We start from the raw sequence: 22,784 nt of genomic DNA on the forward strand, positions 1-22,784 counted from the left end.
TTATTTTGGCTATGCATAGGCTTACAGTAATTAATTAATCTATTATTTTGACAGTCTAAGGCATACTCAACAACAGCTGTAATGAACTCAAGATACAGTAATACACAACTTGTTTCATCTTTAGCCATGTTTTTCTAGCATTCTTATTGGTTTCTTCCTTTTCAGTTGCCAAATAACAAAATAACTATCTACTGGCACTGCACTCCTAGGAGGTAGGAGAAGTCTGGAACTACACAGAATAAAGGACCAGCTCACTCTAGAATTACAACTCCATTTCTTATCATCAGATTTTCAAGAATTTCTACATAGTATTGAACCTGAAACTTTTTTGTTAGTCTATTTTCTACCAGCCAACCAAGCATCTTTGTGAAGAGGAACATCTCCAAAACACAAAATTAGGAAACAGGCACCTAATATCATCTTCATTCGCGAACATGATCACTGCTCGAGCATTTGGAGTTTCCAACAAGCGCTTAATGATCTTTTCAAATTCTCCTGGTCTTGGTTCCCGAGGGATTTTGAGTGACTGAGCAATGCAAACACCTCCTAGGAAAAATTAAAAGGATAAAAAAAGAATTTTAATACAGTAAATATCCACACTTCAAAAAATTCTTAGCTAACCAGGCAAGCAGACAAAGCGAGGTGCTAATCTGACATACAACAGCTTGGTCAAAAGTAACATTATCTATGTGTTTTGAAACATTTTGTACAGGCTCACACACTTATGCTGCATTAAAGAGTATAAAACAATTACCTGCTACTTTACATTTTAAGTACTTTTTTCAACAACATTCTGAGACCTGTTTTCAAGCACCACAATGGTTCAGCCGGACCAAGTTCCCCAGACCTACCTAATCCATGGCAACTGAGAACCCAGCCTTGCCACAGCACTGCATTAGCCATGGATCCACAGTTTTACAGCCACCTTGTGTTCGTGATGTGGCTCTTTGGTATCAGGAACTGTCACACACCTCTGCTTTGTCAGCAGAGAGTATGTAGCAGAGAATATATACGGATCACTTTTCACTGTTATTATGACATTGTTAAATGAGTTGTCATAATTATTTAAGAAGCTTTCATTGAATATTCCAAATTACTAATCAGTAAATTAACACAAACTCAAAGATTATGTTTCTTCCTGACAAAGGGTGCTGATTGAAATATTTGAATTTTACCTGTCAAGTAAAAAGGGTTGATTTCTACAAAAACTTAGTGATTCCTTACAGCTTTCATAGACCAGTTCAGGGGAATCTCTACTCTCCAATTACAACACTGTTATCTGCTGACACGGTGCTGACAAGTTTCAGCATGCAAGAGAAAAAATTCTTAAGCCTTTTTCATGAATCACTGAGTCCATATTGCTACCAGTTTCCAAGACCATAGTTGATCTTTCTGATTGCTTGCTGATTTGCTAATTTTAATTATTTTTTTCTCTAAGAACTATTGCCTGATTCTCATTACTACCTCGAACACCAGCAATGGTTGTTCTTGAATTTTGTTATTCCAACCATAAGAGCCTATTGGGAGGAATCTAATCACTAATAAACCCAGAAAATTAAGAATATGAGAAAATATTTAGCTCTGACCAAAAGTAACAAGTTACTAGATAAATGCAAGCAAATTGTACATTTTGTATCCCTTTATCTAAATACTTCTACACTGAAGATTGTTTTCAGTGTGAATAAGAATCTGTTTTAAAAGAGATATTCTATTTTTAATGAGTTTTAAAAGAGGTACTCTATTTTTAATGAATGCTGGTATTTATCTTCTGATGTATAAGATCATTTGAGACACATATGTTTCTTTGCATTAAATGCAGTTAGTCAACCAAAGTCACAGTTAGATGGCTGTGTTGTGTATGGGGAGGCTTTCCAACATTCTCATCCATCTTGTTCCTCCTATCAAAATGTTAGAATTCTGTTTTTCCAAAGTACTTCACAAATTAGGTTGATGAACACCTTCAGTGGTAGGATTTGAACACAAACATGGGTCCAGCCAGGTGAAGCTTGGCGTGTAGATTAATATGAAGTTCTTACCAAGATCCATTGTGTAAGCTTTCTTAAGCTTAGTGTATTTAATCTTTAAGCAAATTAAACAAAATAAAGGTATGTCTGAAGGTACTTTTCTTATTTTATTAAAAAAATGAGAAGGAATGGTTCAAAATTGTTCCAAATCTGTCAGTAATTAAGACGCACTAGGACAAAGCACTTTAAGACCTGCTTTAACTTTTTGATCAGCCTTGATTTAGTCAGGCAGTTGGATTACATGGTCATCACAGGTCCCTTCCAACTGAAATATTCTATTCTATTCTATTCTATTCTATTCTATTCTATTCTATTCTATTCTATTCTATTCTATTTTCTATTCTATTCTATTCTATTCTATGCTATGCTATGCTATGCTATGCTATGCTATGCTATGCTATGCTATTCTATTCTATGTAATATTTTTTAAATGCTGGGAATTCATTACCAGATTTTGTGCTGCCGTTACAGAATCTCATTGACTTCAGTAGCTCTCTGAAAAGGCAAATCCTAAACTTGAATCAAGTTTGGACATGACATAAATGAAGCATGGAGTTTATCAACTGCCAGTGTAAAAACAACAACTCTCAAATTTCATCACCCAGTTTTAGTCACAGGCAAGAATATCACCTTTTCAGTTATGCATCAATTACTTGGGATATTTCATTGTTATTTTATTTGATTGAGAAATTAATTCTATAGTGCAGGCTTGTCCTGAATTCTTCTCTGCTTTACATGCAAGAAAAATTATTTGCAAGTCAGAATACCTGCCATTTCTAACAAAAGTTGTTTGTATGTAGGTCCTTACCATCCATAAATAGCGCAACAATATAACATAAATAATTTACTCTTATATGCTATGAAATGGAATATAGAAGCTTTTTATGGCAACAAATTTCTTCACATTTTTACAAATATCCTGTCTCCCCATGATGGAAAACTAATTTGCCAATAACAAGCCTTTATAGCAGATGATCCTTATATTTACCAGGTATTTTTGAAAATCCAGCAATGAAAAATGGACACTTTACTGTGAAAAGCTTAAACCAATTATCTAAGCAGATATTAGGCTATAGTGATAGACACTTCAAAGTCCTTTACTTTCTTCCTTAAGTACCGGGGCTGAAATGTAAGAGAAATATTTAGCAGATATCCTGTAAATGTAACAATCAGCAATTCACTGTCAAAAAAAGAAACGCTCAAAAAAAATGCCAAGCTCTCAGCTGTCCCCGAAGTCATTCAGCACAAAAAGTAAAACAGATCCTAAAAATGATATAAAGGAGTAATTTTTTACCTCATACATTTTGTAAGTGCATTTTTCAACTACTTCTACTCATGCAATGGCCCTTAAGGAAAAGAAAATCATTCTACCCACATAAAAATCAAATGCAAATATTACAAAATGCATGTATATAATGAACTAGGTACATCCATCTACAATATTTGTGAAATGGATATCAAGCAATGAGGAACTGCAGTATCTAAAAAGGCTATTTTCAGTGAAAATAGTGTAGAAGAAACATCATTCCATCATTGCAGCAGCAAGTTCAGTCATGACTGTACTGTGTATCTTGGCTTCTCTGCATTGAAGAATGTGTTAAGTACGACCAAGAACAAAATAAAACGCATTTCATCCTCGTTGCTACATTTATAATTAATTGGGAAGGCTATCTCCCACTCACAAAACACTTTGTATACATCCCTATCTATATATGGCATATACAACTGTTGCTCAAAAAAATAACAGGGTATCAATTTTCAGCTAATGATGAATTGCTGGAACCACAAAGGTATTCACAACATTGCAGTGTCTAACCTCTTGGCACCCTGCTGCCTTTGAAATCTACAGCCTGGGCTAAGTGCCCAGACACAGAGAGAGATAAGCCTTGGAAAAGGATTCCTGTGAGCCAACAAACTAAATAAGGAATAATTATTCCTCCAAAATAGGTTGCAGAGGTACTAAAAGGACAAGTTTAAGGCCAGTAGTTAGGATTAATCTTGTGGAGTGTGAACAAAAGAGAGATTTCCCCAAACCAAGAATAAATAGGGCTTGAGAACAGATGTCTCATACGTGATACCAATGGATTTACCACTTGCTGCAGAGGTGCCAAAGGGCACATGGTTCAGACATCTAAGGTCTCAAGAGACTTTATGGCTCTGAATTTTAAGAACAAATTGTATTTCACTCCATCAGCATTTCTGACTGACTTGGCATGATGACTGCTTGTCTCTGTTGCTAGTTTCTAAGATCCTTCATTGTCTGGGGATGTACTTTAAAAGAAAATGCATTGGTCTAAATTTCCCTTGGCTAAAATGATGATAAATATAGCATTTGTATAAGGAAATGAGAGCTAACTTTCCTGTTACTGAAAATAAAATTATATGTTTAAGCCACATCAATTAAAAGGACGTATGACGAGGCTTCAGAGAGTGCTGCACTAAAGTTACTGAGGAAAAGAAGGGAGAGAGCCAGACAGACTAATTTCAGGTAGCAACTACAAACAGGCATTAGTAATTGTACCCACTGCCATGGTATCCATTCCCTAATTCACATATGACAGGTGAAATTAACACTTTGCATCTATCATACATTTCAAAGACATTACGAGGGCACTGAAGGAAAGTTGGTCTTTGTCTACTGTGGAGGAAAATAAAGCCTTACCACCAAATTCTGCTAACCCTCTTTCACCTGTTTTCAGATTTGTAAAGCCAAGGCTGTCCTCAGCCAGCCCAGAGCTTGATTGGACGAATAAAACAGTCGATATGAACTACGCTGTGTCAGTGCTGACAAGTATCCATTTGTCTTCTGTCCAGCAGCTATGAAGTGCCATAGCCAGCACCTGGGGCAAGGGGATGATAAAGAGAGGCAGAGCAGAGGTGGGAGCTGGAAATCAGGCTCAAGGCAGGAGCTGTCTTATTCCTGATAAGGGGCTCAGTCCAGCCACCCCACACCGTGGTTACAGCTGGAAATTCATGTGCTTTTAAAAACAGACCTGGTAACCAGACCTGGTCTACAGCAACACGCTTTTATCTATGTTGAGATAAAATCACATCTTAAAAAAATTGTTCCAGGCTAGGCTTGCTTTGCTTACAGGTACTCTGTATAACACAGCTTGTGGGAACACAGGTTATCACTAAAGAAACAAACATAACCAAAGCTAAAGAAAAAAAAGTGACATATTTGAAGATATTATCAGTACAGTGGATAAATAACTCTTTTGGTGGTCTCACAACAATGAGACAAATGGAAAAAAGAATGGATAGGTAGTACCCACATAATTTTAGTAGGTAAACATAATAATATGTATATAATCTTAAATATTGACTTTTGCCTGTGTGGGCTTTGAAGTCAAGATGCTGTGCTAATTGTAAACCATTAAATACTCAACTACATGAGTGTGTCAGAAGACCTTGCAAGTGCATTTGGAAAATAGCAAGTAGACTTGGTAGAAAATTTGTACAAACAAATTAATTTCCTAAAAAAAAAGACTGAATCGTGAAGCTCAATGCAAATAGCAAGGCTGAATTGTCTCTCACCCCAGCTAGGATTCAGCACTACCTTATGGATCAGCCAAGTAGGTTATGTAAGAATGGTCCCTGGTTTTGTACTGAGAAAGCTGAAAACAGGTTTTAGTTCAAGTGATCACTGCTGGGACCTCAATCATATTACTCAGAACCATTTTACCCTCTAAACTATTTCTCCACATAAATATAAATAGCCTTAACATTGTAATAGGGAAGGGATGAAGCTATGCACTTTGACAATCTATTTGTTAGCATAAGGAGGTGTACTTCACCTGACTCAGTACACAGCACTGCAAGTCAATTATTTATGAGAGCTTCATCACAAATCCCATTGTTCCTGAAAAAGCTCAAGACAAATAGCCAGGCCATATCTGGGATCCAGTCCTACCTGGCAGGAATTTCTCAGCTGCCTCCAAGTACGCATGTCCTTTTTTTACTATGAGTTATAGGTCACTGGTCATTAGGCCAACAAAATTTTAATGTAGGTCTGCGGAAAGTTTCCAGAACACATTACAGAAATATTTGAAGGCAGAAAAGTTCCTTTTCCAAGTAGAGGAACAAATGTCAGAGACTCAGGAGAATCCCCAGTAGGAAACTCCTTTGAGACCCACAGGGTGCTGCTGCAGGCAGACAGAGCCTCTGTCTGATGGAATACTGAACATTTCTGACAACAGGACATGACACAGAAGAACATAAGGAAAAACACACAAGTGCATTTCTCCTCCTCTTCCAGTCGTTCCACTAGTTATATTAAAAGTCTGGAAAATCTAGACCCAGTTATATTGAAAGACGGTCCCAATTGCCAGGAACCTAGATCAATATGAAGATTAATTAAGATACTAAAAACAACAAGATGGTCCAAACTCTAGTTCTGTTGACAAAAATCAGAAGATTTATGCCACTTAGTGAATATATCAAGACATTTTTTTAAGCCAAGAGTTCATTATTCCTCAAACTTGGATGGTAAGAAATCAGAATGTTAAAGAAAAGGTAAGTGATTGTTCTGCATGGGACTTTTACTGGTGTTGATAATCAGTCACTTCTAGCAATTATTATTTATACTAAAACCAACCTGCCATCCTCTTGCCTGCCCCTAGATTGCCTTAAGAATAATTTTCTAGAGTGTGAGCCAACAGGGAGTGGTACCTAGGAAGATATAATTACAAGTTGAAGATAAAATTTCTCAAGCAATAATTCAAAATTAAATGTTTCCTTAATGCCAAAGTACTGTTGCTGGGAGGTCTGAATGCAGCCATGCATTTTATCCAGAGCTACCTTTACTCAACTACCCCAAGAAATGATACTCTCACTGATGCCACTGTGCAGACTTCAGGGTAATTTAGCTTAAAGAGTAAGAACCTGAGCATTCAGCATGCTCTGTGGTTTCCCCAAAGCCAATGCCGTGGCATCTTGCCTGCTATTCACATCCAAATCTGGTTAAGTAAAATCCCATTCCAGTGCACCTCTTTTGTTGCAGTCACAAACTACCTGTGCTACAGAAATAAACCAAACTCTTCTCATTTCCCCAGAAGATCACCAAATATCTCAGCAAAAAATTCACTGACTTATTTCTGCTAAGGCAGTCAATTCTTCATCCAACAGTGGCAATACTTTTTGATGCAAGATAATAGTAATAAAATAATTTTTTAGAAAGTAACATAAACAGGAATTTACTCTGAATTGATAAAAGTGGACCTTAATATCCAGCACACTTCAATATAATGGAGGATGGGAGATTATTTTACAACCTTTGAACAGACAAATCACATTGTGCATTTCAAACTCATATATTGGTATCTTATTTCCTTCACTTAAGTAAAACTGCAGCTCCTCAAAATCCCTTAATATTTATTACAAAGATTTGTTTTATTGCTCATGCAGGTTGGTGATGCTTTTTCACTAACACGTCAGGTACAATTACGAGCTTTTCTACTCAAAACTAATAGCTGTTAAGAGATCAAAGTCTCCCTTTTTGTATTAGTGTTTCAGAAAAGGATTTTTAGCAAAGGGTTTATTGCTGGGTCTTACATTTATTAATTTTTTTGCAAAAAACAAAATTTAGAAAGCATTAAGCAAGAGCATGAATGAACACACTATATTCTGATGAATACAACTCACCCATTCCTTTTGAACCTGTGTTTCACATTCCTGCATGTACTCACAGGCACACAGCCATGCATATTTCACAAGCACATGTGCTCACACAGATCCTTACACTGTGGTCCAAGCAGATGCTAATTCTAAAATAGAAAAGGAGAGAATAATCCAGCTCTGCTCCTACATGAGACCACTGGCTACTGGCTTCAGTCATCAGAGTCAGTTTCTGAGGTGACATGAAACAGCAGAGATCTGCTATTTTGCACTTCCATTCTGAAAAGTAAAACACTCTCTTTCCATTTACATTTTTTTATCTTCTCCCAGAAGAAACAGTTCTAAATGTAGCACTACAGATTCTTAACACCAGCATCTGATGGAAAATAACTGCAAAGAATATTCCCACCATTTGCAGACCTACAGATTTTTTTTTCAGATTTGAGAAAAAAAACCCCAACCTACAAACAACACATTTTTTATACTTTGATTTTTAGTGCCATTTGTGTAGATGAAAGTCAACTTTCACAGCCTTGAAAGTGAAAGGCTAAAAGAAAAATCTCTAGCAGAGATGCTTATGAATGGGTAAAATCAGCTAGCCACTCAAAAAAAAAAATCTGAAAAGAATGAACCCTGGGAGGTTGTGAGAGAGGATGTTTCCTCTCCACAGTGACTTCATAGATATGTACTTCATATAGGATATGGGATGCCCAGTCAAATTCCAAAACAGGGTAATTGAAGTAGGCTTCCACTTACCTTTACTGGTCAGCTGTTGCAATGCTTTCAGAGCTATGAGTTTTTATCATCACAGTGGATATAGATATTTCCCTCTGGGGAAGCATTGTTCTTGCTACTTGCAGATTTAGAACTTGTAGAGGCATAATAGGAAAAAATAAATACACTGTTATTTTCTGTTTCCTGGCTACATGCCAGTTACAGCCCTAATGAGGAAAGGAGACCCTCTATATTTTGGGTTTGTTGTTTTTCTCTTTTTTAAAGTTCTGGAGAACCTAGGTTACGAAAAGGAATTTGACCAATTCTAAAATATTTTCAAATTATGATTTTAAATTGATATCAATGCAGATTATATAAAAGTAAATAGCACAAACTCAAAGCCTGGCACATGGTTACCTAAAGTATTTTCCTCTAAAAGTAAATTTGCTTCAATATGGCCCTAATTCTTTCCTCCATGTCTCTACACTTCTCCATATTAATGGGCCTGACTAATTGCAAAGATTTGGATTTGATATTCTGGGTAGTTGAGATGCTAATAGCCAATTCAAAGACATTGTAGAGAAAGTTCAGACATAAAAATCATCAGTTGACCTCCAAGTATAGGTCCCAAGTCACAATCCACAATAGTTCATAGAAGATTGTGAAGATGACACAGGAGCTTATAGCATTCTTTATAAATATGTTTAAGCAGGAAAATAAAGTCCACCACAAGAAGGACTGAATTTTCCTAAAACATTTATTTCTAAATAAATATAATCTTTCTTCTTTTAGTATACTTTGCTCCCTGGGGCCTCTTTAGTTTATCCGTTTTTATTCCGTTCTCCACCTTGTTTATTTTAAATATTTTACTGGTGTTTTAAAAGACAGTTTTCAGTTAAGTTGTCCTGGGTTTTCTGATTTTAATAGTAGGCTACTATCCTCTATCTCCCTTGGATTCTATAGTGGTGTTCAGGAATTGTACTCAGTCACCTCCTTTGAACAGAAATTGGGGAACCCAACTTTTAATCATGCCTTCGAAGAAAAATAGCAGCTGTGATTAATGTTCTCCTCCTGAAACTTCTTGATCTGCTTTTGAGAAGATATTCTTCTTCTTTGTGATCATAAAATTATCCCAGTTTTCCTGTATTCAAAAAAAAAATTAAAAAGTCCTTCTGCTTTTTGCTATCTTCAAGAAGATATGTAGCAAAATCAATTTTTATCTTTCCTCATGTATTTCTGTCACCTTAAACCTAAAAATTCAATATGAGGAATTTATTCTTAAAATTAGGTATGTGTTATTTAGTTAAGGTTATCTCTATTCATCCAATATTTATTTTCTTGTAATTTGAACTATCAAAATGGTTTGCATATAAAGAATTACTTAACTTTAATGAAGATAAGTCTGAGTTTGACTAGGGATGTTTGAGCTTGAGTGTGACATTCAAAAAAAGCCTCAACTTGGAAATTAAAAAAAAATAGTCTCAAAAAATAACAGTCATCTAATTCTATTTCTGAAACTGCAAAAGATAATTTTTTTTCTCAATATGAAATTGTACACACACAATTCTGAGGAAAACCAAGAAGGGATCACTTCTGACGGGGAATCTTGTAGGTAAATCTAATGCCAAGAAAGCAAATATGATATAGATTCACAGTCTCCTACAACAAAATGTTGATGCACAGGTATAAAATGGGGTTTACTGCATAAAATCTCTACAGAGCCTGCACTGAAATTAAGCCCTTGCTAACACCATTCAAGTGTCCATTTGCAGCCTGGTGCTCAAGAGGCTTTGTCTTCTTCCATGGAAATTTTCATCAGGAACCATGATGACTTCAGCCATTCAGGAACAAGTTGAAGTTTCCTTCTAAGCCACAATTATCTTAGAGATAACATCATATATGAGGACCTCTGCTCATCAATTAGACCAAAAGAGTAAGGGAAATTTTCACCATCTACTTTGGCCTCTTCCACTTAAGGGTGACTAGAATATTTTTCAAAGGTCTAGCTTAGCTTTTGGAAAGGCAACTTCATTAAAAATTAGATGTTTTGCACTTGATTGAAAATATTTTAAAGTATGCAATGAATTAGTGGTTGGCTTTCTAATTTTAGCAATATTAAAACATAAAGAATAAATGGCATTTTTTCATGGATAGTTTTGAGGGTTTGTTACTTCTTTTTTTTAATTCAGTACAAAATAATATGTCAGCACTATAGAGTCAAAGCAATTAAATACCTAAGAAAAAAATGTTTTCTTTTCTTTATGTATTTCTGAAATTTCACAAAACAAATTTCAATATTTAATTTCTTTTTAGTATCAGAGTCTTCAATATAATGGAAATACAACATCTCATTGGTTGTATATGTAGTGAGTCAAAGAACGCTACCCTGTAATGTCTGGAACAAATGGTTTCCATGAAGTGTACATAGTTTAAAAAATAAGCATTTTTTTAAGGCATGAAGGGTGGCCCACACTGCTATAGAACTTTCTGAAATTGTTTATAATCTTCTTTACTGAAAAAAGTCCCTCTTAATCCATTTAATTTTTAATGTTTCTAACTTCAGTTTGTAAACAATTTAGTCTGGTTACACCTTTTTCACCAAAACAGATGAACAGATATCCACTTCCCTCATTCTTTCAAACACAATAACTTTTATATTATTAAGTTTTGTTATCAAGGTATATAAAAAATTAGGAAGGCTGGCTTTATTTTGTTAAGTATCTAGGCTACGAGTTACATTTCCAAAAATTCACATATCTATATATATCCATTTTGATGTTAGCACCTAACTATTTATCTGACTTCAAAGTTCTTTGAGAGCTGCACACTTGGGATAAAAGATTAACTGAATTCATAAAAGTCTAGAGAAAAAAAAAAAGAAAGCATTTGGACAAAAATTACTAACCAGGAGACATCCTCAGACAGCTGCAACAGGCATGAGAATTTATAGCTGAAGGAAGGCACTGCAAAGTGTTCAGAAGACCTATGCGTGCAATCAAAGAGGGATTGCAAACTGAACAGAGGATGTAAGGCATGCAATAACAATGTAGAATCATTGGGACAAGAGTAAAAGCAATGAAATATTTTTAATTCTGGAGTATAATAAATGCTGAAAAGATACTTGCCTGTTCTTGGTCAATGTACATGCATCAGTGCAGGTGGCTCAGTGAGCAGCTGCAGAGAGAGCTTCACAGTGAGCTCTGGGGGACAGGAGCCTGAGGCAAGAGGCACTGAGCTGGTGCCAACCTTCTGCACAACAAAGGGCATGGGGACCTGTGTCACTGCCAGGTGACTGGGCACTCAAAATATAAAAGGTAAGGGATCCTTGTCTGACTGTGGAGTGAGCATAGGGCATGAAGCAGGGCATCCAGGAGGTCTGACAGTGGCTACCAGAGAGGCTCTGGGATGGCCAGACAGGAAATCTACCTTAACATATAGAATAAATTGCAGAAATACAGCAGTGTTTACTTTTATTGAATATCTAATTACATCTGGGTTTTTTTTGTTTGAGGACACAAATATCAAATTAATCTTCTGAATTAATCCTACCTTGTAAATGATACAGCAGATATGTACTAAGGATTCTGGATAGGAGGACTGATGTGTTATCTGATACAGATCATTATTTCTGTAACAGTGGGGATGCACTTGCCTTACTGGGAAAGGCCCAGGAAACAGAATCAAATGTTATGCAGTGTAATAGTTGGACTAGGACAGGATTTAACCCTACCTATCCTTTTTTCAGATGCTGGAAACATGGCTTCATTTTCACTAACGTCATGAAAGGAACAAAGGTTCTACATAGCGTCAAAGTCAGAAAAACACGGCAAGAAAGCTGCTATGCATGCAGGGAGAAACAGAAAAACCTGCTCTTCCCATGCAAGTGCACAGCTAATGTAAAATCTCCTGGAAAGAATGGCAGCCAGTGGGAAGAAGAGGTTTTGCTCTCCTAGTGCAAATTTGGAAAGTCTCAGCTAGAATATATGGAACTCACTCAACCCCATCCAAGCTGCTCAGATGCATCCAAGTGACATAGGATGAATGGTTGCAACTTTGTTCAGAATTAACACTACAGTAAAAGGGAAATCTAGACACCTCTACTAATGTAGCTATCAAATGAAAGAAAGACATAAGACATGGAAAACAAAACAAACACTAGGAGGATGGCTGGACAACAGTTTAATCCTTTCCACAGAGCAGCACTCATCTATGTTTTACTTGCAAGTAAATGATGAAAACTTGCAAGTGCTCATTCCCATCTGATTTAATATTAGAATACTCCAGATCTAGCTCTTTTCATGCAAATAATACCTGTACTACAGTAAATCATCATTAGCTGTAAAAGAAGTGGAAGGAAGTGGTTCTTTGTCACAGATTATGTATTCATGGAATACAGTAACTGACAAAAGATGTCTGCATTTCACCTCCTTCTAAGACAAGGTTTGATAGATCCACCACATTTTTTAGAGAATGAGACAAAAAAACATGCCAGCAATGACACAAAAAATATAGTCACCATGTACAAAACTGCTTTTATGAGCATTGCACAATAGTGGACGCCATTAAGCCATTAATACAAGATGATATAAAAGCCTATTTCAGTGTGCATCTAGTCTCCTCCACATAGACCTTTGATCAACAGATTATCTTATCAAGGGCCTGAAGGATTTTTCTCTGTCTACACTACTCATGTGATCACATGGTTTCAGTAATTTGAGACAATTCATCATATGTAGCATTTTTAAGCCTCCTCCATTATGTTTTTATTTGTCCCAGAAGCTATCAAAAATTATAACAGACAAAAATCTATTATTCATGGAGCACTTATATGTCACATATTATAAAAGAAAGATACAGAAATACATGTTTTCAAAACTAATTAATCCTGAAATGTAATGCCCATCAAATCTGCCAAAAGATGTAATGGGGAAAATGAAGGTACTTAAATTTACTCTGGGTCATATCTTGAATAAAAATATATGATTAGCCCCATGGACTCATGAGAAAGAAACTCCACTTTGCAGTAACAAAAAAATCCATTCTATTTTTTGACAAAAGTAGCGAGTGAGGATAAAAAAATGAAGATAACATAGAAGACAAAGAGAAGATAACAAAGCAAGTACTGGAGAGATGTGCTACAATCACTCCTTGTTCAGTGTAGTGCACAAATAATAGTGCTGATCCTAAAACAAAATCTTTGGCAAATGTCTACTGCTAAAATAATAATACACCTTTGTTTGCAATGCTTTATGATTAATCATTGTCAAGTTTTGAAGTGGAAAAAAAAATAAGAATGAATCCTTTGTTCTCCAGACTTCCAAAGAACTTTCTTGCTCTGCTTATTTAGAGAAGTTTCCCAGTGAAATACATACTTCTGCTGTAAGAAAAAGTAAAGGAACAAGGGTCTTCCAAACCCTTCATAATAAACTTACTATAAGAGTTTGCATTGAAATTTTCAAGTTAAATGGGTATTTTCAAATCCCAGAAGAATACAGTATATATATATATTTATATATTTTATATATATACTAGAAATTTAAGTTCTGAAATTTTTACTTTTTCATATTCTGATTTCTGTTAGCAGCCAAAATAGTACAACTTTGAGAATGTTTTTCTCTATATCAGAAAGATCCCAATCAGCCAAAGATGTACGAAGTGCCACTGGATTCAGTGTTTGAAGAGACAGTATCCTTTTCCCACCATTTAGAAAGTTGTCAGTGATGGAAGGATGGAAAAAAGGAAATAAATTTCAATTGTGAGCAGGTTTTGGCTGGAATAAAGTTAAATTTCTTTGTAGTAGACTGTGCAGTGCATGTTTTGGATTTAGGACAAGAATAATGTTGGTAACACAGGGATGCTTTCATTATTGCTGAGCAGTGCTTACTCAGAGCCAAGGACTTTTCTGCCTCACAGCCCAACCCCACCAGAGGAGGCTGGGGGTGTACAAGGAGCTGGGAAGGAACACAGCAGGGACAGCTGACCCCAGGTGACCAAAGGGGTATTTTAGACCATGTCGTGTCATGCTCAGTGTATAGAGCTGGGGGGAGACAAAAGGGGAGGGACATTTGGAGGGATGGTTTTTGTCTTACCCAGCCCACTGTTATTTGTGATGGGGCCCTGCCCTCCTGGGGATGCCTGAACACTTGCCTGCCCATGGGAAGTGGTGAATTAATTCCTTGCTTTGCTTTCCTTGTGTTCATGGCTTTTGCTTTACCTTTTAAACTATCTCAACCCATGAGTTTTATCACTTTTACCCTTCTGATTCTCTCTCCCATCCTGCTGCGAGACTGAATGAGCAAGGGCTGTGCAGGGCTTAGCTGCCAGCTGAGGTTAAACCACAACAAATAGTAAAAAGCAAAAGAAAGCTCTGAAGAGCACAAATCTGCCCTCTTTTTTCTTGTGCTTGTTTCTTACAGAGAGTCTAACTTATTTTAGAACAGAGTAGCTGAAAAATGAAAATTAAAGGAATATGGCAGGAAAAGCAGAAGATATTAACTGCAGAATACCACTCCTAATAGTTTGTCTAAAAATAAATATAATTCCAATTAAGAAAGCAGCATTATATACATGTACCAGTTTAAGGAACCCAAGTCACCATGTAGAACATCTGTTTACAAGACGAATCAGGGACAGTGACCTTGTTGTGCTCATGCATTTCTGTACAGTGGCATGTGCACACAAGGTCTACTGGAACCCATTCCAGACATTTGTGTGCAGTCTGCAAGACATGCCCAGCTTCAGGTTTCAGATTTGGGCACCTTGGGCCAATGCATAAGGATCTCAGTGTCCAAACATAACTCATGTGAGTTTTTGTAAAACTGTAAAACGTTTAGCCTGAGCTAGGCCTTTTCACAATGACAATTTTACTTCTTGATGAATAAACTAATTGTTGGCAGGTTTTCCATATGAATTCAACTATGTGCATAGCTCTCCTAGTAACCAAAGCCTAGCCATTTCCCACTCAGACTTCCACAACTTCTCCTCTCCTGTGAAACTTCTACTCACTTGAGTTAGGATTCATCTCTTGCAAAGGTAAAAAAGCATGAAGCATGAGATTGCAGTTGGTAGGGAGGAGAGGACCAGAAAAGGGACCCTAAGGATCTTCAGCTTCTCTTTTAGTCTCCTATCTCCAAAAAACACATACACAATGCAGCATTATTCTCTGGAAATTCCCTCTGGATGAGAATATCTACAGTGTAGGTCTTCTCATTCTATACATAGGCTTCACAGAGCCTGTGTCTGTTTCACACCATCCCTTCCCCCTGCCCCATGAGAAAGACACTGTCCTGTGCTGTCACATGTGAAACAGAACAGGAATGCTTAGTCTCCTCACTACCATTACTGTGGTCAAGACTTAAGGAAGGAAATGCATCTGTCATGAACCTAAAGAGATTCCAGCAGCAAGTCTTTCTTGTAAAATCCCATCTGGAAAAAGGACATTAGGAGAACAAAACTATGTGCAATAGAATTAGCTATTGATTGGCTTAGTTTGATGCTGATTTTTTAATTGGAAAATAATATACTAATATCCTAGAAATCACCTTTAACCATCTGTGAGGCTGTTAGATTCAGGTTAGTCATTTAGAAGCTGAAGGGCAATGTTGCAGATGACAGAAGTCCAGAGGCAATGCACATGGGACTTCCTAAATTGAATTCCTGCTCTCACAGTGTTGCTGTGCTTTCCTCCAAGTTTCATGCCTCACATTGGCATTGCATGCCAAACTGGACTAGGGCACAGTGAGAACCTGATTTAAAATCAAAGCTAACAGACTATTTATTTTTTTAACAAGACACAGTGAAATGATGCCTATGGCATTGGAGAATTTACAGTCCCTGAGACAGAGGCAGTGAAATTAAACAGACAGGGACCTATCACAAACTAACACAAGGACACGCACATAGAGCTGCCTTCTGAAGTTGTAAATTCTGAGAAATTATCAAGATCACATCTTAATTATTAACTTCAATTTTATTCTCAGTGCTATTCAGGAAGAAGCCCAGCTTCTCTCAAGTGCTAAATCTAGTGACTGGCAACGGAGGGTATAAGAAAATATTTTAATTATACCCCAGACTCTTGGTATTTTCCCATTGAGCACCTTCAAACTATTTTCAGAATATTTTCCAAAGTCTCCCTTCAATTCTTCTGAGATTCTTTTGTCTACAAATTCAGGGTCAACCTTTCCAAGCATGAACCAGTACGGTGGGACTGAAATGACTCACACAAAATCAGTTTTCACAGACAGGATGCAACTGGGAAAAAAATTTCTGTAATGTAACTTTGGGTATGCAGAATTCCACCCCACTAAGAGATGGATAGCAATGCTCTGTCAGAAATAAGCCCTGTTCATTACAGGAAAACAGCATGTCCCTGGGCAGTTACAGTGGAGTTTGAACACAATTTCATTCCTTGGCTGGTTTCACAGAATCTTCACAGAGAAATGAAAACTCCCACCATCCCTTCTCAGACCACATATGGGCGGCAATCATCTCTATACAATTTGTTGATAATTAATAATGAAAAATTATAAATTCAAAGAATAAATTATTTGTTGTGTTTTGTCACTGAAGAGACTAGGAAACAAGTCTATTATTATAATATTATTATGATTGAAACCTAGAATGGACAAAATTCCTTTCTTCTAATAAAGTCGTATATATGACAGGAAAGGATTCTGGTTTTTATCTCTGCAGAAGGATTTAGTTCTATATTTTTATTTAGAATAATCTTTCTTTTTTTCCCCACTTTTGTGGCTGAAGGTTCCCTGCCAGCTTTCATTTAATTAAATTTTGCTAACTGAGCTCCCTGGATTTACAGTTGCAAGGGAATCTCTACTGGAGAACAGCCATTATGGGTCTGACCAAAGGTTCATCTTCCCTGATAGTCCTTTTCTGGCTATGACTCATAGTGTAAGAGTGGAAGAATAAACATATGTGCTGACACATTGTTCTAGCCTTCAATAACCTCCAGCTCAAGGGCTTTTTGAGAGAAGCCCTTGAGCTGGAGGTTTTTGTTATGCTTGTCAAAAGACCTTGCTAGAATTTTTCTTCATTAGTACACTTAGTCCCCCTGAACACAGCTAAAAGCTATAGTAGATGGTCCAGGGGTTCCCTCAACATCAATAAGTCTAAACTTTATAGTACCTAAAGATCAATTTTCCTCTTACTTTTTTTCATTCTTACTGTCTTAAGCTCCAAAAAACATCGTTTGATCCTAATGCCATGGCAAAGTCTTCCCAACGTTGCATGTACTTTGCAGCTTTGCCTTCTTGTTAAGCTGGTGGTCTTATTCATCATATATATCCATCACTTTCCCCCCTCTTTTTGGAACAGATCTGCCAAGTATATTTAGATACATTTCTATGCAGCTTCCCAGAATATTCCAGTATCTAAAACTGTAGATATATTTTTATATCCCCATATGTGCGTCTGCAGATTTTTTTTCATGGACCCCAGAAAACTGGCCAAGAAAAACAGCATATGCAAGAATGTGAATGTACAGGCATATACACACATCACTAAAGGCTGCATGAAAGTTTTTTGAAGTAACAAGTTCTTTAGTTTCTAGGACAACTGAAATCAAGGACCAGATATATCTGGCAAGCAATTCAGTGTTCTAGAATCAAGAGAACTTTATTTTTTTTATGAATGATTCAAAACACTAATTACAGAATAATCCCAGATATATTTTCATCGTGACTTCTTACAACAGCCTAGCAGTTATCTGGTCCATACTGAACCCCTTCTTACTTTATATTCAAATGTGGTGATTTTGCACATCTATTTCTGTTTGTACCTATCTAGTAACTGCAGTGTTTTAAGTAAAGTTCTCAGATGCTGAAAAAATATTTTCCCATACATCTAAAATATTTGTATTTATAACAATAAATTTAACAAGATAAAATTGGTTACTGATTTGGGTTCACCAATTTCATTAAGTTTGCTTCTAGAAGTCCTATTTCATACTCATAGCTGCCTCTGAAGTCACCTAAAGGGTTTCATTTTTCATAGTTTGCAATGTTCATTAGATATTTATATGAAAAATGAGAACAAACTATGCTACAGTAGATAGAACAAAACAATTTCATAGGGCAGTAAACTCTCATACTCCAGGGCATAACCCAACTAGTAATTTATAGGGTTAGGAAGAAGCCTTGCTCTCCAGATTATTCTGAAGAGAATACAATTAAATGTTAAGTACCTTCCATCAAACCATCCATTCAGCTGTAAACTGGACAAAATATGGTATCACAATTTCTCTGCCTGTATCTTTGTGAAACCAGTTCCCTGCCTACCACCCTTGCTCGAGTGACACCCACAGCAATCTTTCTCAGTCCAGATTGCTCTCAGTACAGTTCACATAGTCAGATATCAACTGAAGTAGATGATGATATTTTTTAGGATTTAAAATGTGTTTCCTAGCCTATTTACTTCTTCACTTTATTTCCAACACCATTTTTCTTTAAGGTATGAAATGACCATTTTGTTTCAAGTGAGCAAGGCAAAGCCTCTGTGTATTGCTTTCATATTTTATACACCACCCTGAAATACACCTACGTTGGAAAGCATAAATTATTTTCTTCCCTCATTTTCACATGGACTCTTATGTGCAATATCTAAAACTGTATTGATCAAATTTATCCAAGGCTTGCAGTAAATTAAGATAAAGAAAAATCCCTTTTAAATGTAGAAAGGTTAAACATATAAAATACATATAATTATCTACCTTGTTATTAATAGACTTTTGAAAAAATGTTTGAATAAGAAAAACACTTTGCTCACTGAAACACTGATAAAAGATTTTACAAGTCACCAGATTTAACTGTCTCTACAGTGATCATTATTCTGATTGTCCCTTTAATTCAAAGGTGCATTGCATTTGCTTAAGAATGTATCTCACAAAACTCCTCATCTCTAACTTCCTTCCCCTTTGGGTTGTATCATACTTCTGTTAAATATGTTTAACTTCATACAGTGGGAAAGGAATAAGAATAAAGGAAAGAAGACAGTGATTTAAAGTTTCCATGAGACTCCAAAGTGAAAATACACAGTAACAAAAGGACCATTCATGCAATACAGTGCAAAATCACAATCTAGACCCAGAGAGCAGCACAATGGACTGTGAAGGCTTGGCCATTAGAAGCAGAAACAGCAACTCTTCTTGCTTCTCCTCAATTCTTGGAGAAAAAAATTAGTTTGTTCAATTTTAAATGCAATAAATAAGGCAGGCAATTTGTTCTCATCCCTCCCTTCATCCAGTAGCCACACAGTAACACTGCAGCTGGCTTTTATGGGTGAGAGGACTGGAAGCAGGTCCTGTGGACCTTTTCACCAGTACCAAAATGAGCTGGTGTCAGCTCCTCATGAAGAGACAAGCATGAGCTTCCAGCAAGATAGAGCAGAGAGGCAGCCTGAGGCGTCAGGAGTGACAGCCATACGCTGATTGAGGCCTCCTTAGAACACACATACCACAGGGGCAGGGCACCTGCCTTGCAAGCATCCCAATCCTGTCCAGAACCACAAAATCCACCTTGTCCAGGTGGGTCAAGGTTGGAGACTGTGCCTGCAGCCTTCTACTTACCTCTACTTTCCCTTTCCCCAAAGCTGAGATTCTTCTGACAGAGAGAATAAGAAAAGTTCACTTTAACAAGTCTGTCAGCATAAACTGCTTGATAACTTAAATCAGGAAGACCTTCTGTGACAGCACATTAAGCTCTGCCCAATAAGAGAAAAAATTAAATAATGCTGCACAGACACAGAATGTATGTTTGACTAATTGTGATTCTTGCATGGTATATAAGAAAATTGTGCTTTCAGAATGCAGCAGCATGATTTGATTTCTGAAATACCTTTGTGTTTGCGAGACTCACTTACTTTATAAGCAGCTAGTCTACCTCATTGTTATACAGTGTGCAATTACAGCTCTCTGAAGTTAGGGCAAATCCTTCAATCAAAAATCTCTTAACTAATAACAGAAAGCATTTGTCACAGAGCTGTATTTTAAAGAAAGGAGGTTGAAAGGCCCTTCTTTAGGTTCACTGTGGTTTAGAACAATTAATAACAAAAAAGAGCTTCCAGTACGATGAGACATTACAAACAAAAGTTATTTGGTTACATTTTTTACTGACTATCCAATATCAGCCTGCTGATGGTACATGAAAGGAAAGCGTAAGAAGAGGTATTGCCATTTTGTATTTCTGACCCCATCCTTGGGACAGCCAATTCTTTCTTTGGCATTTCTTTCACATTTACTTGGAACATGATAAATATATCTATCCAAGCAACTATATCAACACTAGGAGGCTGTTTTACCTAAGTTCAGGCGCCTTGTGTTGTTGTGTAGGTGGAAAGGCAGATTCGTTTCTCCTTCTTCCTCAAGATGAGTAGGTGTGTGGAAAAATGCCATATGAATCAAATTATCTTTGATTCATCATTATATCATTCACATCACACAAAATGGTTTGTGCTTAGGAACTCATTTTTTATCCATGTGTTCCTGGCAAGTATACAGTATACAAAAGAAAAGACAAAAAACCCAAGGACTCCACTGATTCAAAATTCAGTTTATCTCTGCATTTTCTCCTCAGTGTTTTTTATTATTATTATTATTCTTTTAGCAACAATTTGTATAATAATAATTAGTAAAATCCTATTGCAGTCAAATTTTCTTGGTAAATGCCTCCTAAAGAACTTAGAATCCCTTCCTTTGAAATACCTATGGTTAGAGTAAATCACATTAGCTATGAGCCAGCTGAGCTCAATTCAACTGTGAATGTTCTCTTTTAATCCACCTGGATCTCCTCTACTCCTCCCTACACATTGTGTGGGCAAGGAAAACCAAAGGCCTTGATTGCACAGAATGCCCCACAGAATTTTCTTCCAGAGAATTTAAGCATAATATTAAGGACATGTTGCACCACTCCTTCTGAAGTCTGCAGTACTGGCATTATCATAAATCTCAAACTGACTTCCTTATTTGATCTTTTCCCAGCATGTGAACATGCAGGCACTGGAAGCATCTGTGGGATTCTGAATACATCTGAAGTAATGTGCATATCAGTCTCCTGCTGAATGGGTCTTAAATCTACAGCTTTTATTGTTCAGGCCATTGCTTCAAGTTGACTTGCAGTGCAAGAGGATTCCTGCAGAGGCTTTATTAAAGTCCAAATTCTGCAGTCTGACATAAACAAAATGCAAATTCTCAGCTTTTTAAATGCAAAATATATCTGCTAACAACCCTCTCTTTCATTCATGTGACATGCAAAACCAATTGGGAGAGTGATCTGTGGTGGAAGAAATTGTTTTGTCACGTCATTCCAGTCAAAGCACTGAGGATGTGTTTCTAGCTAACCCAAAAGCAATTCTCAAGAATCATATCCTCTTCTTCCTCTCTCTGTAGAAAAAAATAAATTTCCTATTTCACTTGTAGACCAAGCAGGCTAAAGTTTTGTTGATTTCTGATGCTGTAGAAATGAAATAGATTATCCACAATAAACATATTAGTAAAATGGCTTCTTCATCTGAATTAAAAAAAGCAAAAACAAAAACAAACCCTCAGTTTTCCCAGGCTTATTCCATCCCACCACAGAAACCACCTGAGCATGCAAAATAGCATAAAAATACTGGTGAGTTGGGTTTTAGGATTTCAAAGGGGTTTTGCTTAATTATTCATACAGCAAATTCAGCGAAAGGTATTATTAGTTCTCTTTTTCCTCAGTTCATTTAACACAGGTCTCTCTGCTTCTTCACTTAGTGTTATTTTTTCTAGGTGTGAATGTCTTTTCTGTCATGCGAAATTGAAATCCAATCTCATTAACATACAATTTCTATTTAGATTGCATTTTCTCTCTTGTCTATAGCTAGTAGTCACTCTTTTGCTCTTTGCTTTCTTTTTTGTTGCTGCTCTTCCTCTAGAGTATCTTTTGGAATGTATTTTACATGAAAGATGTTATACAAAAAGCAAAGGATAATCTAATTTCTTTTTACCAAAGAAAACAAAGTCCACCTCATGCAAGGCTTATATCTATTATTGTTGTTATTCAGGGAGGGTAGATGATGAAACTGCCAGAATAGCTAGTGAGGGTGTATCCTGCATTAGTGCTGCTCTGTAAGGACAGAGGGAGTGGAACAGGAAACATTGTTTTGTTTGCAGTCATTAATTTCTCTGCTGCAAAAAAAAGTAACACTGAGCAGATGCACTTTTTTTCTGAACAGAAGTGTTTTCTCTTCCTAATTAATTGGAGACTTATTCAATACTGGCTCAGCAATGCAAAATTGACCTTTGAAGATCAAAGTGAAAAGCCATATGGGGCTAAATCTTGTCTCTCTTATGCATGCTAAACTCACACATTTCAGATGAGTCTGCATCAGGACTTAGACAAGTGATCATCATACCCCATGAGAAACAGCTCCTGGGACAGTTTAACTATACAT

General features: G+C 36.6%; 1 protein-coding gene across 1 annotated transcript in view; it reads right to left on the reverse strand.

Annotated features, from left to right (window-relative positions):
* Positions 1-22,784, reverse strand: part of GRM8 (glutamate metabotropic receptor 8) — a 316,661-nt gene that overhangs the window by 173,058 nt on the left and 120,819 nt on the right. The window contains exon 4 of the mRNA XM_058804561.1: positions 411-546. Coding sequence (XP_058660544.1) covers positions 411-546 — 136 coding nt within the window. The remainder of the gene's footprint in view (positions 1-410; positions 547-22,784) is intronic.

Source organism: Ammospiza caudacuta, chromosome 5 (assembly GCF_027887145.1).
Source record: "Ammospiza caudacuta isolate bAmmCau1 chromosome 5, bAmmCau1.pri, whole genome shotgun sequence".
In the NCBI taxonomy this organism is placed as follows: Eukaryota; Metazoa; Chordata; class Aves; order Passeriformes; family Passerellidae; genus Ammospiza; species Ammospiza caudacuta.